The sequence below is a fragment of the Acanthopagrus latus genome, chromosome 20, assembly GCF_904848185.1.
Source record: "Acanthopagrus latus isolate v.2019 chromosome 20, fAcaLat1.1, whole genome shotgun sequence".
NCBI lineage: Eukaryota > Metazoa > Chordata > Actinopteri > Spariformes > Sparidae > Acanthopagrus > Acanthopagrus latus.
This window is the reverse complement of record NC_051058.1, coordinates 17,809,095-17,823,881: the sequence shown is the minus strand read 5'-3', so window position 1 is coordinate 17,823,881 and position 14,787 is coordinate 17,809,095. Positions and strand designations below refer to the sequence as shown.

The 14,787-nt window shown below is 45.0% G+C and overlaps 1 protein-coding gene and 1 long non-coding RNA gene across 5 annotated transcripts; one reads left to right on the top strand and one right to left on the bottom strand.

Annotated features, from left to right (window-relative positions):
* Positions 1-243: 243 nt before the first annotated feature.
* Positions 244-7,248, top strand: LOC119009445 (suppressor of cytokine signaling 3-like). Of its 4 annotated transcripts, XM_037080719.1 has the most exons (4): positions 2,530-2,946; positions 3,051-3,532; positions 3,724-4,069; positions 4,344-7,248. In XM_037080719.1, the coding sequence occupies exons 3-4, from the start codon at positions 3,941-3,943 to the stop codon at positions 4,890-4,892; spliced, it is 678 nt and encodes a 225-aa protein (XP_036936614.1). In that variant the 5' UTR covers positions 2,530-2,946; positions 3,051-3,532; positions 3,724-3,940; the 3' UTR covers positions 4,893-7,248. The 4 variants fall into 4 exon arrangements, with proteins under 4 accessions (XP_036936615.1, XP_036936614.1, XP_036936612.1 ...); XM_037080720.1 differs by lacking the exons at positions 2,530-2,946; positions 3,051-3,532 and adding an exon at positions 244-1,030; XM_037080717.1 differs by lacking the exon at positions 3,051-3,532.
* LOC119009446 lies at positions 6,995-10,787 on the bottom strand. Its single transcript, XR_005071736.1, has 2 exons — positions 8,498-10,787; positions 6,995-8,343 (listed from the first exon to the last, which is right to left on the bottom strand). It is a non-coding gene; the product is annotated as an uncharacterized LOC119009446 (long non-coding RNA).
* Positions 10,788-14,787: the final 4,000 nt, after the last annotated feature.

The window sequence follows — 14,787 nt, the reverse complement described above, 5'->3', positions numbered from 1 at the left end:
CTGGTACTCTTCCTTGATCTTTGCCCTCTGTATAACCTATGGAAGGTGTGACCTCAGCTCTCACCACAGATTTCCAGTCATGCAGCGCGGAGTTTATAGTGTAAACAGGTGATTTCCGACTCTCAGACTCTCCTGGGAGGACCTTAAACCTGCTACACCCACTTAGCGCTCATTGTAAAACTGTCTGTTAGATTATTGTAAGGGTGGTAATCATCAGTGTAGCATGAGGTGAACATTAACTGTGAGTGTCAGTCATGTTATTAACGTCTTTCTCTCGCTACATATTGTTAATTAGTTTCCATACACAAATAGTAAGTTATCTTTGTTTACTTTCATGCAATCTTCTTTGATAGTGCACGTAATGTTTTTGCTTTCGTTTGTCACGAGTGTTGGAAAGTAATTACTTTTCACTTTTTATTCTATTTCTATTTTATGTTACTTAACATTAACTTCCACTACATCCCAGTTGCAAATATTGTAGTTTTCACTGCACTATTAATGGCTAAATTTACCCTACAGATGGGGATTTTAAAACCTGTAATTGGAGTATAAAACAAATAGAAGTGAATACAGTATATGGAGTACTTTATAACACATCTACCCAAAGATTTAAAGTACTTCATTATTGCTCATCTGACCAGATATGACATTACATGCTGCTCACACACAAATGTATCAGTAACAGTCATCAAACAATCTTATAAATGATAATATAACACTCACAGAGGCCATACACACTTAATTGAGTAAGATTCTGAGCGCGGGAGCATTTTTCTTTGCTTGTAATAAAGTATCTAAGGTCAGCAGCGGAGCAGCAGAGCTGGTTGTTGCTCAAGAGCGTTTTCAGTAAGTCAGATGCTTCCTGACACGACACGAGGGCCCGAGGGACTTTATCTCTAAACATTAGCCGGTTTGTTCAAGGTGAAATGTTACTCATCTGTCATGTTGTGGAGAAAGGCAGAAGAAAGAAAAGGTGCTGCAGCCTATTACTGAAGCCTGATCTGAGAACAGATTAACTGAGCCACTTAAGGTAAGGCTTTATTAATTTATTGCTCCTCAGTGAGGGGAATTAATGTGTTACATCAGCATCAGAGAGACTACAGTAAGATGATTAACTATTCAAATTAAATAACTAATTAAATAATATGGCATATTAATAGTTATATACAGTGTAAACATTATTGCAGTGGTAGACAACAAGTATTGTGCTTGTGTGTTTGAATATTTCCACTTTATGCTACTTTATGCTCTTTCTCCACTACACATTGGAAGCAAACAAACTTTTTACTCCACTACACACGTTTGATAACTTTGGTAAGTTAGAAACAGAGTGGCTTTTGAATACATCTATTTCAACCTGAATCTGACTGTGATACTTAATTGCATTTATTTCTATATCTACTTACTGATGCTTAAATGCATTTTATATCACATACTCTAAGTCTGACTTGTGGGTACCTTTTACAGCACTGGTTAATGCTCTTTTTGCAGCATGCATTCTGCAAAATATCTTGTAACTAAAGTTATCGTATACATGCAGCCATTGTGGAGTAAAAATGACAGTATTTTGCCTCCAAAACGAGGTGCAGTGGAAGCATGAAGTAGCAGAAAATAGAAATACTCACCTTACTGTTGTTATTATTGTCTTCATGTTGCCTTTTTATAGTTCTATTGATGTTTACATGCAGAAATTAAAGTCCGAGTGCCTCTAAATTGAACCCAAAAACATAGTTATTGGATAATGTACTTAGTTACATACCATTACTGTGTAATTGCCTCCTTGCTAAGTGACACTCTTGTCTCTTTGAGCCATTTCTTCCATTGCTTTGCTCTGTCTGTGACTTTATAAAATAACTACCATGAGCCTGCTCAAAAAAGAGCATCAAAACATTGAGATTATTAAAAAATACTACCTTTGTTTATGTACGTCAGACAGCAAGTTAAATAAAAATAATGTAAATGTGATACTTATTGCAAAGTAACTAAATGTATCCAATGCATGTTGTGCTAGAGGAGTAAAAAATACCAATAATATGTCTCTAAGATGAAGTATGAAGCAGCAGAAAATGGAAAATACTCTCTTTAATGTTGTTATTATAGTTCCAAAATGATACTTGAGCACAGTACTTGAGTAAATGTACTTAGTTACATGCCATCTCAGTGTAACTGTAAGCCTCTTTTTTTTTTTTTTTTTTTTAAATAACAACTAATACTTACACAAAACATGCAGTTTTATTGTGATTATGAAATATCCCGCCTGTGTGTCAGAACTGCAACACTACAATCTAAATAACGCTGTGGAGCCTTTAACTGTGCCTCACCTTGTGGAGCAGGGACCCCACCAGTACCAGGAAGCGGCCCGGCAAAGGTCACGCTGATTATTTACTGGCAATCTGCCATAGAGAGAGAGAGCGCGAGCGTCTGTATTCTCTCCTGCGTGCGTGTATGTGTGTGTGGGGGGGTTGCGTGTGTGTGCGCGCGCGGGAGGGAGGGGTAGAGAGAGAGAGAGAAAGGGTGAGAGAGGGGGGAGGGAGCGTGCGTGTGTGTGCTTACTGGAAGAGGCTGTGAGCGGAGGGAGGAGGAGCCTTACGAACATCGGCTTTACTCACTCTCTGGAAACAACCTCCTGTAACCTTCCTCCACACACGGACGGGATCTCTCCGGCGCGTATCGTCACATTCCTCCGCTTTCAGGAGAGAGAAGAGGGAAGACAGAGAGAGAGAGAGAGACAGACAGACAGACAGAGAGAGAGAGAGAGACCCCCTCCTCCTCCACCACCACCTCCTCCCCTCCTCTTCTTCACTTTCACCACACTTTCTGGATACTTTCTGCTGTTGGATTTTAATGCCTGAGTTAATAATTCATCTAGCACTACTCTCGGGTAGTTTGCGTGTCTTTGCGTTTGGCGACGAGCGGCTGCGGCGCGCGGCTCAGCAAACCCGCAAGGTAAGTTAACATGAAATGAAATATATAAATATATATATATATATATATGTACTGGTTCAGTGGAGGAGATGAGATGATAGGACGTGTTTGTGTCACGGTTGCAGCAGCAGCTCGGTGGTGCAGTGCAGCCGAAGCGTCCCGCAGCTCCACATTTTCGGGCTCGTTTTCGCAATATTGTGGCGAGCGGACCGACTTCCACTCCGGCGGCTCTGGAGCGGCTCTGAAACCGTTATGGCGCCTCCTCCTCCTCCTCGTCCCGGAGACGTGCTTTAATCCCCCCCCTCCTCCCCTTCTCCTCCTCCTCCTCCACACACACACACACACACACACACACACACTTACAGTTACAGCCAGACCAGACGGGACACCTTTGTAGTCACAGTGTAACCGGAGAATGGGGCCTCTGTGTCGCCGGGAACGAGGAGCTGTCCGGTGAAAACAAGGGGGGGAGAGAAAAGCGCGCCGGACACTTTCGCTGTGACCCCGTTTCTGAAATCCCTTGTTGCGGTACGCCCGATCGAAGACAATTGAAAGCAATCAGGATCCAGTTGCTGTCTGGCTGCACGCTGCAGCAGGATCGCTGCGAGTACGACAGGATTCATGTGGACTAAATATAACCTGCCTGCCGGCTGCTGGCTGCCGGCTGCTGGTCTCTGCCTTATGCATTTGTCACAGCCGCCATAACTGCATTTTCTGGGGGTAAACCGAGAGCACCAGTGTGGCAAAGTGCTCATTTATTCATGTGTGTGTAATCCGTCCTCCATCCTCTCTCTCCAGCTGTGTTTAGGTGCTCTCTCCCAGCCCCTCTCTGGATGCATCAGACTCCTCTCCCCCGGGGCCCTGGACCCGGTGTGTGACCCCGCCACCCTCACCCCTCTCCCCCTCTCCCACCTCTCCCTCTGCCCCGACCTCCTTCCCACCTGTCCACCCCGACGCTCCCTTCCTGGGCCCCCTGCCTCTCGACCAGCAGGCGGAGGCAGGGGGCCATGGCACCATGGTAGCCTTCGGCGGAAGCAGCCCCCTCGTCATGAGCAGCGTGGCCTCTCCGGACGGCAGGGTTCAGGGGTCGAGCTTCACCCCGCATCACTTCAAGCCCTTCAGGTCGCACGCGCACTACCAGCAGGTGAGTCACACCTGAGTTTATGACTGAAATGTATTGCAAGTTGCAGATTGCAAGTACTGTGGTGCTGCAGAGACGTCCATGACCAAAGATCTTGTCAGTGGAAATGAAAATTGTGATGCAAAATTGATCATTCTTCAAAATCCATCATAATAACTCCAACAGTTCTCTCACAATAATGTTATTATAGTTGTCAGTGTGTACTTTGAACCTTCACCCTGGCTGATAACACTTCATAATACTGTGTGGTAATGTGGGTTTTCTGCACTGGTTTCAGGTGATGCGTGCGTTGCGTAAGCTGCAGGAGAGTGGGTTCTACTGGGGTGCAGTGGGCGGCCGGGAGGCCAGCTCAATGCTCCGCTCCGAACCGCCCGGCACCTTCCTGATCCGCGACTCCTCGGACCACCACCACTTCTTCACCCTCTCTGTCCAGACGGCCCAGGGCACCAAGAACCTGCGCATCCACAGCGAGGGAGGCGGCTTCTTCTTACAGCCGGACCCCCAAAACACCCAGGAGCTGCCACAGTTCGACTGTGTGCTGAAGCTCATAGCACACTACATGGGCAAAGGGTCAGACGCCGGACGCAGCAGAGATGGGGCGTGTGGGGGAGAAGCGGAAATGAAGGGACGCAGCATCTATCTGATCCACACCGACGGAGAGAGGGTTCCCCTGGAATTGCGGCGGCCCCTGTCGACCTCTCTGTCGTCCCTGCAGCACATGTGCAGGAGGACCCTAAACAACCGGGGGCTGGGGGGGCCGGAGCGGGCTGAGCAGCTCCCGCACACACTCAGAGACTTCTTGGAGGAGTACGACGCTCCGATATGACTGACAGGAACCGCAGAGGTTCCGCTACATGGACTATGTGCCCGGAGGACGGCGCCGACCAGTTCTCGGTGCATACGTGGATGAGTGCTCCATCAGAGTTTATCATGTGAGGTCAGAATCAGCTGATCCCAGCTCTGTTTCAACACTGACGGACACCATCTACCCAAAGTCCCCCTCCCACCCCCACCGCCGCCGCTGACTTGGGTTCTGGGAAGAGGAGTGTGATTTGGGTAACCAACGATTACCTCGTCCGTCCTGCCTTGCAAAAAAAACAAACTGACCACCTCTGGTGGAGTGGCAGATGAAGCCGGAGGTCAAAGGCTGACTTTTTTTTTTCTCCCTACGACTGACTCAGACGCAGAGCAGAGCCTCGCAGAAGATTAGATTGACCGGTAGATATTAGCGATGACAGCGACGGCGTGATCGATAACGCGTGCCGGTGGTCCCTGTTGTGGGTCGTTGTGGGTCGACGTGGGCTTTGGGAGGGGACGGTCTGACATTTGCAACACTTTGGACAGAGAGAAAGAAAGGCAAAGAGCAGAGAGTCTTGAGGGGGGGCGACTGAAGGAGGAGCTGCAGAGAGAAGTCCAGACGAGGGGCCCGATGCAGAGAACCTACACTGTTTGTCTGAGTGTGTGTGTGTGTGTGTGTGTTTGTGTGTTGTGGTGGCGCACACATTTCCACTGCTGCTTCCCGCAAATGTTTCATTACAGAGGGGGGGAGTGTGGTGGTCATGCTCACACACACACACACACACACACACACACACACACACACACACACACGCATACACACACAGGTACAGACCCACATGTAGGTTTTGTTAGCGTGGGAACAAAAAAAAGCATTACAAAGCATCTTCTCCTTCTCCTTGTTTGTTTCTTGGTCCTCCTCCATTACTCACTCCCTGACCCCCTCCCTCCTCCTCCCATCATTTTTTTTTTTTTGTTTTTGCATGTGGCGCTTCAACAGTGACAGAAAACAGACTTCTGTTGCCGAGACAAAAGCTTGTTACTGAGACAAAGGCCTTTTGGCGGAAGACCAAACAAAACAGCAGAACTTATTTTTATCCAGACTGGCTGGAAAACTGTCAGCGACACTGTAAAAGCTCCTCGGGGGGGGAGAGATGACGACCGCGGGCATCTGAGAGATCATCCGGGGGGGGGGGGGAGGAAGAGAGGAAAGACTGAACCAAGGAGGGAGAAAGAGGAGAGCGGGAAATGGGATTAGGAAAAGGGAGAGGACAGAGAGCTGAGGAGTGGGCTAGGGCGATGGGGGGAGAAAGGGGGAGGAGACATACTGGTATACAGCTAAACAAAAACACTGACGTGATTGATGGTCTGGACTTTAGAGGAAACGATCGCGCTCAACAGGACGCCGCTCCTGCACATGCAGCACCAGGTTTTTGCTCCAAAAGCCTCTCATGAAGACAAGAAGAAAAAAAAAGTTTTGGGCTCGAGTCTTAAAATCCTTCCTAACATTATCATCTCTTTCTTTTTTTTTTAGCTCTCTCCCTCTCCTGGTATTCATGAAGGACACAAGAGGAGACGAGCTGTTTGCGCGGACTGTTTTTTTTCTAATCCCTGTAACTGTAGGAAGGTTTTCTCTCTCTCACCCCCACTGACCCTCCGTCGTTACCTCTCTCTTAATGTCAAGGGAACACAAGACTTCCTTAACGTGATTCTTTATTTAAAGTATGTTTTTTGGCCTTTATTGTAAGTACAGATGAAGACATGACAGGAAACAGGACGAGAGGCCGGGACTCGAACCCGGGGCCGCCGCCACAGCGAGGACAAATCCTCTGTGCATGGGAGGACGCCCACTCTACCACCTGAGCTACACGGCACCTCCTTAACATGATTCTTAAAAAGTAAAAGCCTTTTTGTAAAATAAGACAAGTACAAGACTCGGATTTTTGATCGAAGCTGTTTTTTTGTGTGTGTGTGTCAGTGCTCGTACTTTACCTGTGATCCATATTGGAGTGGTCGCCCTTTCATGTTGCCATCTCATTGAGACAAGAGCGCTGAAAATGTACCACAGTGACACGAATCTCAAGTCTTTTATTTTCTCACATCAACACCAAGTTTTCTTTTCTTTTGTTGTTTTTTTTTTTTTTTGTTGGTACATGTGTCGCAGCCGGTGGAACCACACATGTATGTGAAACCATTTGTCTTTTATAAAGACTCTCTCGCTCAAAGGCTGGCCACTAGTCTGGCAGAACACAAGCTGTAATATCTGAAAATGACAAAGCATTACAAAAAAAAAAGAAATAAATAAAATAAATGGAAACGTTGCACATATTTATATTTCTAAAATATTTCAATAATTTATATTAAAGAGCACTATTTTTACAAAAGTCAATGCGTTTGCCCCGTGTGTTGCTTCACTGTGTGTCTCTCCTCTTTTTCTCTGTTGCTCAATTGAGTCAATATTTACTGGATAAGCTCTAATTTACCGTAAAACATTGTGAAGCAGTTTGTATTCCGGCACTGCCCGGCCCGAAAACCAGATTATTACTGACAAATGGGATTTCCTAGGCAAACAAAGCGGTGTTTATTCAGTCGGCAGGCCTGTTTTTTGTTTTTTTTTAAAGAGCAGAGCCGAGCGCAGGGACGATGCGCACACGCTCATCGCAGGGTTAAAATTACTGCAATCATCACTTCTTTTTTTCTCTGCCAGAGCATTGTGGGTAAATTCCATAGTCATCAGAGAGAGCATATAGGAAGGAGGGGAGGGAGGGAGGGGGGGCGTCACAGTTTATGTCAGACGTGCCCTGCAGAAAGGAGTACACAACACACAGCAACAAAGGGATTCCCAGAAGCACTCAGTTATGTTAACACCACCACACACACACACACACACTTTGACACAGCAGTCACTGTGTAGAAAGCTCACTTTGGGCTGGACCTAACTGGAAAGGAATGCAGTACGGTTTTATACATCCTGCCTGAGGGGCTGAGTGAGGATGGTGTCCTCTAGAGAGAGAGAGAGAGAGAGTGTGTGTGTGTGTGTGTGTGTGTGTGTGTGTGTGTGTGTGTGTGGATATACATGTGTGCGTGTGTGTGTGAGGTCAAATAGGTGAAAGGGTCCACGTGGAGAAGATTTATGACGGCCTGCGGTTTTAGTGTTCAGAGTGCTGATAGAGAGAGTGTGTGTGTAAATTGCTGCTGGTAAAATTAAGCAGAGGGTGAGTTCAGTTTTCTATACTCCACACACACACATACACACACACACGCACGCACACAGGTCCCATTCCCTGCATACCTACTATTCTGTCTGAGGCTGGCTTCCAGGAAATGAGGCACTTTAATTGAGTTGACTTTTTACGGCTTGACTGGTGATAGTGTGTGTATGAGAAACAGTGAGTGAGGTGTCTTTGTGTAAGAGAATGGGTGTGTGTGTGTTTGTGTGTGTGTGAGAGAGAGATTGAGAAAGAGATGGAGGACTTCACCTGGAGAGAAGGGGAGTAGAAAAATTCAAAGTATTACAGAAAGAAGGCTTATTTACAGTTGTAAAGTCAGACAAGCTTGACAATAGAAACATGGCGACGCAGGTCATGTTTAGCCTCGCGCCGCAGTTATCTTTAGTTTAGAGTCACATTATACCATATGGCTCCAAGAAGCCGAGAGCAAGGAATACAGTACGCAATGGAAGAGTACAGTACGATATTTTCATAATGATTCGTTTTATGATCAGGGCAAAACTGTGTATTAATGAAAAGTCATTCCAGTCTCGACAAAACAAGAGAAGCCTTGATGTCTTCTAGCTAGCTAACCAGAATCTTAATGAGATGGAAGCAAAACTAGAATAGACTCCTCTTGATGTAACGTTAGCCAACCATTACACGTTAGCCAAACTAATATGTGACTATATACAATGTGATGTGCCCGTGAAGATCGTGGCATCTATCTAATGACATAGTGATACCTTTGTCGTCTGGGTACCGATAATTCATGTCTGTCATATTAAAAATAAGTCCAAAGCAGACCTGTTTGTCTGTTTGTAATCATTTGAACGTCAATACAGAGACAAGGAGGAAGCAAACCTGGCCAACATTACACTAGCTTTTCTGTAACATTAGCTAACAGTTAAACTTTACCTAGCAAGTTAGGTAGCAGTTTGCTAACGTCAGCTAAGTGTGACTGCAGAATGTGATGTGCCCGTGAAGATCACTGAATCTTAACAATGTATCTTTACATTTTAATGACTTTTGTAACCTTTGTTTTCTAGCTTATTCATGTTAAAAATGTGTCAACAACTAACCTATCTGTTTTTTTATTTCCCCAAGTCTTTTCCACGTGACTAGGGAGAAAGCAACCCTGCCTAACGTTGCTGACATTTGGCTAGCTCCTCTTGATATAACGTTAGTAGCTAAAAGTTACACATTAGCTAACAAAAAAATGTGAATGTACAATATGATGTGTCTTAAAGATCTTGGCATCTAATATAATGTGACTTAACATTGTGACGTAACCTTTTTTAGCTGTGTTTCCTGGCTAATGATAATTAAAACAACGTCACAACCCAACCTCTGTCCATTTCCAAATATTTTTTGGTCTTCCCGCAAAAATAAGATGGAAGCAAACCTGGCTGGCGTCGGTGATCGCACATTAGGCGAACTCCCCTTGATGTAATGTTAGCAAACAGTTAGCTAGCAAGTTAGGTAGCATTTATAACTAACATTAGCTAAGATGTGACATACAACGTGACGTTTCCTCAGAGATAATGCCATCTATATAATGTCACAACATTTTTTTGGCTAACAGTAATTAATTTCTGTTCGTTAGCTAACGTTCTTGGGTCTAACCTTAGCTAAAAGTAACACATTAGCTAGTTAGGAGCGTTTTGCCAACATTTGCCAAACTTAAGATGTGACACGCCTTCCATGTGATCAGGGTATCAAAGTACAGGTCGTGGTCCCCTATCAGCATCTTTCAACCGTCTTCTGAACTTGTTTTTTCTTCTTTGTCAGCAGAGACAAAACTAGCACATAAAAGTTTAACAGGGGACGGGAGGGTGGATCAAGGTCCATCGAGTGCCAAGTTTGCTCAACTGAGCACTGAGCATAAGTGGAATGACATTTTAAAGGGTTAATGTTGACTGTTGTCACTGATAAAATAGTACATATACAATGCATAACACCACATGCACACACACACAGACACACACACACATATCTGGATACAAGCCAACAGACTTCTATGGAGGTGACAATGTTTAACAACTGTTTTTACTGCCTACCTCAGTACAGGTAATTACAATGATTCAAAAGTGAGTTGCCTCAGTTCCTTATTTTGCTATGACACTTGTAGGAAAAAATGTGCGTGTGTGTCAAAAGTTGCTGTTTTTGCTCTCGTATGTGTGTGTGTGTGTGTGAGTGAATGTAGGTGGGTGACACTACATGTTTATGAGAGGAAGACTGAGCAACGGGGGCAATTACAGACGAAACTGACGTAGTGCGAGAGACAAACAGAAATGAGTGAGCCTTCTTCCCAAAATCCAACCAGAATAATCCAGTTTTACACACAAACGCACACACACACACATTGTCTAAATAAGCCAGCTCAGCTCACTATGACTCATTTTATGTTCCCCGTAGTTGCCTGGTTAGCGGGGCTGGAATATTTTGCCTGTATCCTTTCGCTCTTCTCGTGAATCTCACACAGTCACAGAAAATCTTTCCACCGTGATTCATTTTTTCGGGTAATGACTTGCTGTGTCCAGCTCAACAGTTGTCAACAGAGTCCCCGGGCCAAGCACAACACCCGGCTCTCTAACAACTGAGCAACTTTTTTTTTTTTTGTCGGACTTGTTGAACAATCAAAACATTCACACCAACGTTTGCCCCCTTCACGGCTATAAAACGTTGTGTTTTAATGTGGCACGATGAAACGAGTTGAGCAACGTCTTTTTTTTTTAAATGTGAGCTGCTTTGTATGATAACATTCTTGCTGTCTGATTAAAATCTAAGTGTTATGAACAGTTGCTTTTTCCATGCGTTTCACTTCTGGGCTCGCGCCAATGTCAACGCTGTCAAGTGCAGAAGGTGGAAAGAATATTAAAGGGTTAGAGAATATGCCCTGCAACGAGCGATCCGCAGAGGTCTTCCAGGAAGGGCCTCCGGTTTGCTGATTATTTCTTCCAGGAAGGCTTTTTGTTGGCTGATCGGCGCTTATAGGAAAGACGTTTGGTTGGCCCATCAGCCCGAGTATTGTCACAGCCGCTTCTGATAAAGCCAGACCAGCTTCCAGGAAACCAGAGATTTACCCTCCAGCATTCCATCATTCCTTCACCATCAGCGCACAGAGGGAGAGACAGAGAGAACAAGAGGGAGCAGGAGGGGTATAACAGGGACACGGATCAATAAAAACCATATGGGAAGCGTGCAGACGGCTCAACATGCATGTATGTCGTGGTGTGCAAGCCTGTAAAGACTCAGCGTGCACTCACTGACCAGCTCATTGTGACACATACACACACACACACACACACACACACACACACACACACACATACACTCAAACCACAATATTTTTCTAAGCGGGCTTCACCACCATCCCCCCTTGCTCCAGACTCATTGTGACTAACTTTATTTTCACTGAAATCATCACTGAAATGGTTTTTCCCGTAACACCTGGACAGCCTAACGGATGGGCACGCCCGTGCTGTTTCTGGCTCCGGAACAAAGAAGAAAACTACCTCGGACGGCCTGAAAGGTACAAAACAGGTTGTGGGGCATGTTGATGCGGTAGCATTCTTCTGTCTAAGGGGTAGATTTTTTTTTTTTTCTCCATTCACAGCTGTGGGAGCGTAGCGGCACAGGAGCTCGGATGCCAAATGGCTTACTGTAACAGCGTGGACTCAGACCAAAACCCTCCGACACTCTCAGGTGTCACCGTGTCCCCGCAGCCAGCGAATACGAATGCGTAACGTTTGAACATGAGACTCGCAGCGGGCGCACAGAAGTGCCAGCATGTGCACATACATATGTGGTGAGTAAGGGGCTTTTGGTCATGAATCAATGGTAACGCCCAGGAGTTACCTTCAGTGATGGAAGAAATGCTCAAGTCATTTAAAAGTGACTACGAGGAACTTTGAGATGTTCATGAAACATTCTCGTGATTCCTCTGACGACTATAAACGACCTGTGACGGCAAACCAGCCCATCAGCAAAAAGACTGCTATTTCCATATAGTTATTATTATTAATACCTATATTGGGTCTGATCAGATATATCACATATGAAATCACATATAAATGCATCACGTCATCACTTGCATGCCCCCATACTCCAGCAAAGAGCTTTACAACAGCAGGCGCTGGTGTCGTACTGCTTTTATATCAAAGAATCAACAAAAAGATCTGATCACTTTTAGAAAAACACTGCATGTACGATTAAATTCTTGCATGCAAAATTTAACAGCTGTCATAGTTTGCAATAATTGGCAGTCAAATGTCAAGTGACAAAAGTAAAAGTACACATTTAAAAGTGGAAATAAACAAATCGTTTCAACCTTCAAACACAACGTTAGCAACGTGGCTACCACTAGCGGCTTGGCTACTGTCTCAGGCAAAAAAACGACCATAAGAATCAGAATTTGTCTATAAAACTTCATCTCAGTGCTTTGAATGGAAGAGCAAAAAGACGGGTTGTATTAGTGAGTAGGCAGGTTTTGTTAATTAATGATCCAGCAAAAATAAATGCCAGTTTTGAATTGACCTGTTACCACACATATCAACAGGGGAACAGACTTTGACACAACACCGGTGCTCTCCACTGAGTAAATGCCCGTTAGTTCACTCTTGGTTTACCTCAGTTTCTATCACTCCCCTTCTTCAGAATGACAAGCAGAAGCAAAGAAGTTGACTACTGCCTGTTTAAGTAACAAATTCTGATCAGTTTCAGTGTCAAATCTAAACCTTGCATCTCCAGTTTTGGGGTCATTTATCTATAGATGTGAAGAAATTAAGGAAAGAGGCAGAATAAATCAAGTAAGAAGGAAAGGTAGCGTGCAAGATATGATCAGACGCCTCACAACGTTAAAGAAATTGAGAAAATTTTCTGCACAGAAAGTTAATGGGGTCTATTCTGGGCCGACACCAATCCTACATCCAAGTTTTTGGTAAAATCCATTCAGTATTTTTTGTGTAATCCTGCTGACAAACCAACCAACAAAGAAACAAAGACAAGGGCGAAACAAACATAACCTCTTCGTCGAAGGTAAACACGGACGGGATGGATGATGGAAAAGTCAGGGACAACAAAAGTCATCCTCCGGGCGCCATGAATGTCAAAAACAAAGGTAAATAGAGGTAAAGACGGGAACATGTGGTCTAGAATTGAAAATAGCTGGATGGCCCTTTACACAGCCTTCCCAGTAGTTACTCCCACTACTGTTTACCTGCCAGCATGTGATCACGCACGCACGCACGCACACACACACACACACACACACACACACACACACACACACACACACACACACACACACACACACACACACACACTATTTGAGCCAAGATTACTACTGACTGTATGAAGCAGTAGGAAACTGTGTGGGAGGGTGTCGCTCTTTGGCCGTCCGTCAGTTACATAATAAAGAGTCGACTGACATCAAAGAGGCGGCGCTGCCCTCAGCGTTTCTTTATCAATACTCTTCTATTGTGGTTTCCATGTTGGCTCAAATCATTAACCCTGCAGCTACACATACAGTACCAGCTGGGATATCAGCGTCAGATTTAAACGTGGGAGTTAAAAACCAAAACAGCTTTCATGCGTTTTGTTTTAAATTATACACTGGGCTTTTACAAGGTTTTCACTGCAAATTAGAAACAACAGAAGCCTTCAAGCCCGAAACTGGACATTTGGACGGTGGCACTTTTCTGCCAATAACTGACGGGCTGCTGTGTTTCGTCTCAACGAGGATTCCAATCGGATTAAAACGAGTCTCGGAGCTGAGCCCTTCTGCGCCGAGTCCATTCAGCCATTGATCTGCCGCGGCACGATATAAACAGAGCGTGATAGGAAACAAAACGGCATCTCTCCGGGGTGAGCGTTTCACCTTGCAAGAACTGCCGGTTCATTAAAGACCAATCACTTCTCCATTTGAACACTCCTCTTCCTGCAAAATGTGGCATTCAAACACATTAACGGCCCCCTTTTTCCTCCTCCGCTTTAACTGTGAGGGATCACATTTGTTCCTGAAAGAAGAGAACAGGGGGTCTGCTCTGTGTGTGTGTGTGTGTGTGTGTGTGTGTGTGTGTGTGTGTGCATCTGAATGTAAGAGCCAATCAGAGAGCTGTATAGACACTGAGCCCCCCAAGTACTGCTGGTTTATAGGGCTCAGCTTCAGAGAAGTCACATGACTTCCCAGCGAGAGAGAGAGAGGGAGAGAGAAAGAGAGAGCGAGAGGAACCGGCACTGTGGTGAAAGGAGGATGAAGAGGAGGACGAGGAGGAGTGAAAAGAGGGTCAGTGAGGTGACAGGATCTCTGCGAGGGGTGAACTGAAGGTCTGGTTAAAAAAAAAAAAAAAAAAAAAAAAGAGAGAGAGAAGGATGCCACAGTGATGGGAAGTGAGATCGCACAGGCTGGTGATGGTTTATAATTACAGCTGAATGAACAGAATGAGAAGTGACCGAGGGGATGAATGAAGGATGAAATGAATGAGTGCACATGGGGTGATGGTGGTTGCAGTTGATTACTGCAGCGGGTGATCTTGATGGTCTGGTTAAACCTGTCATATTGCAACCATCCTCGCCACAATGCTTAAAGGAGCAGTTCCTCCAAATATGGAGGGAGTTAACTTTTTTCTAGTAAATCAAGACAAGATGATCACTGAAAGGAAATATAGAGGCTGTTTACACAATTCTGTTTTTTGCACAAAAAAGTCAAAT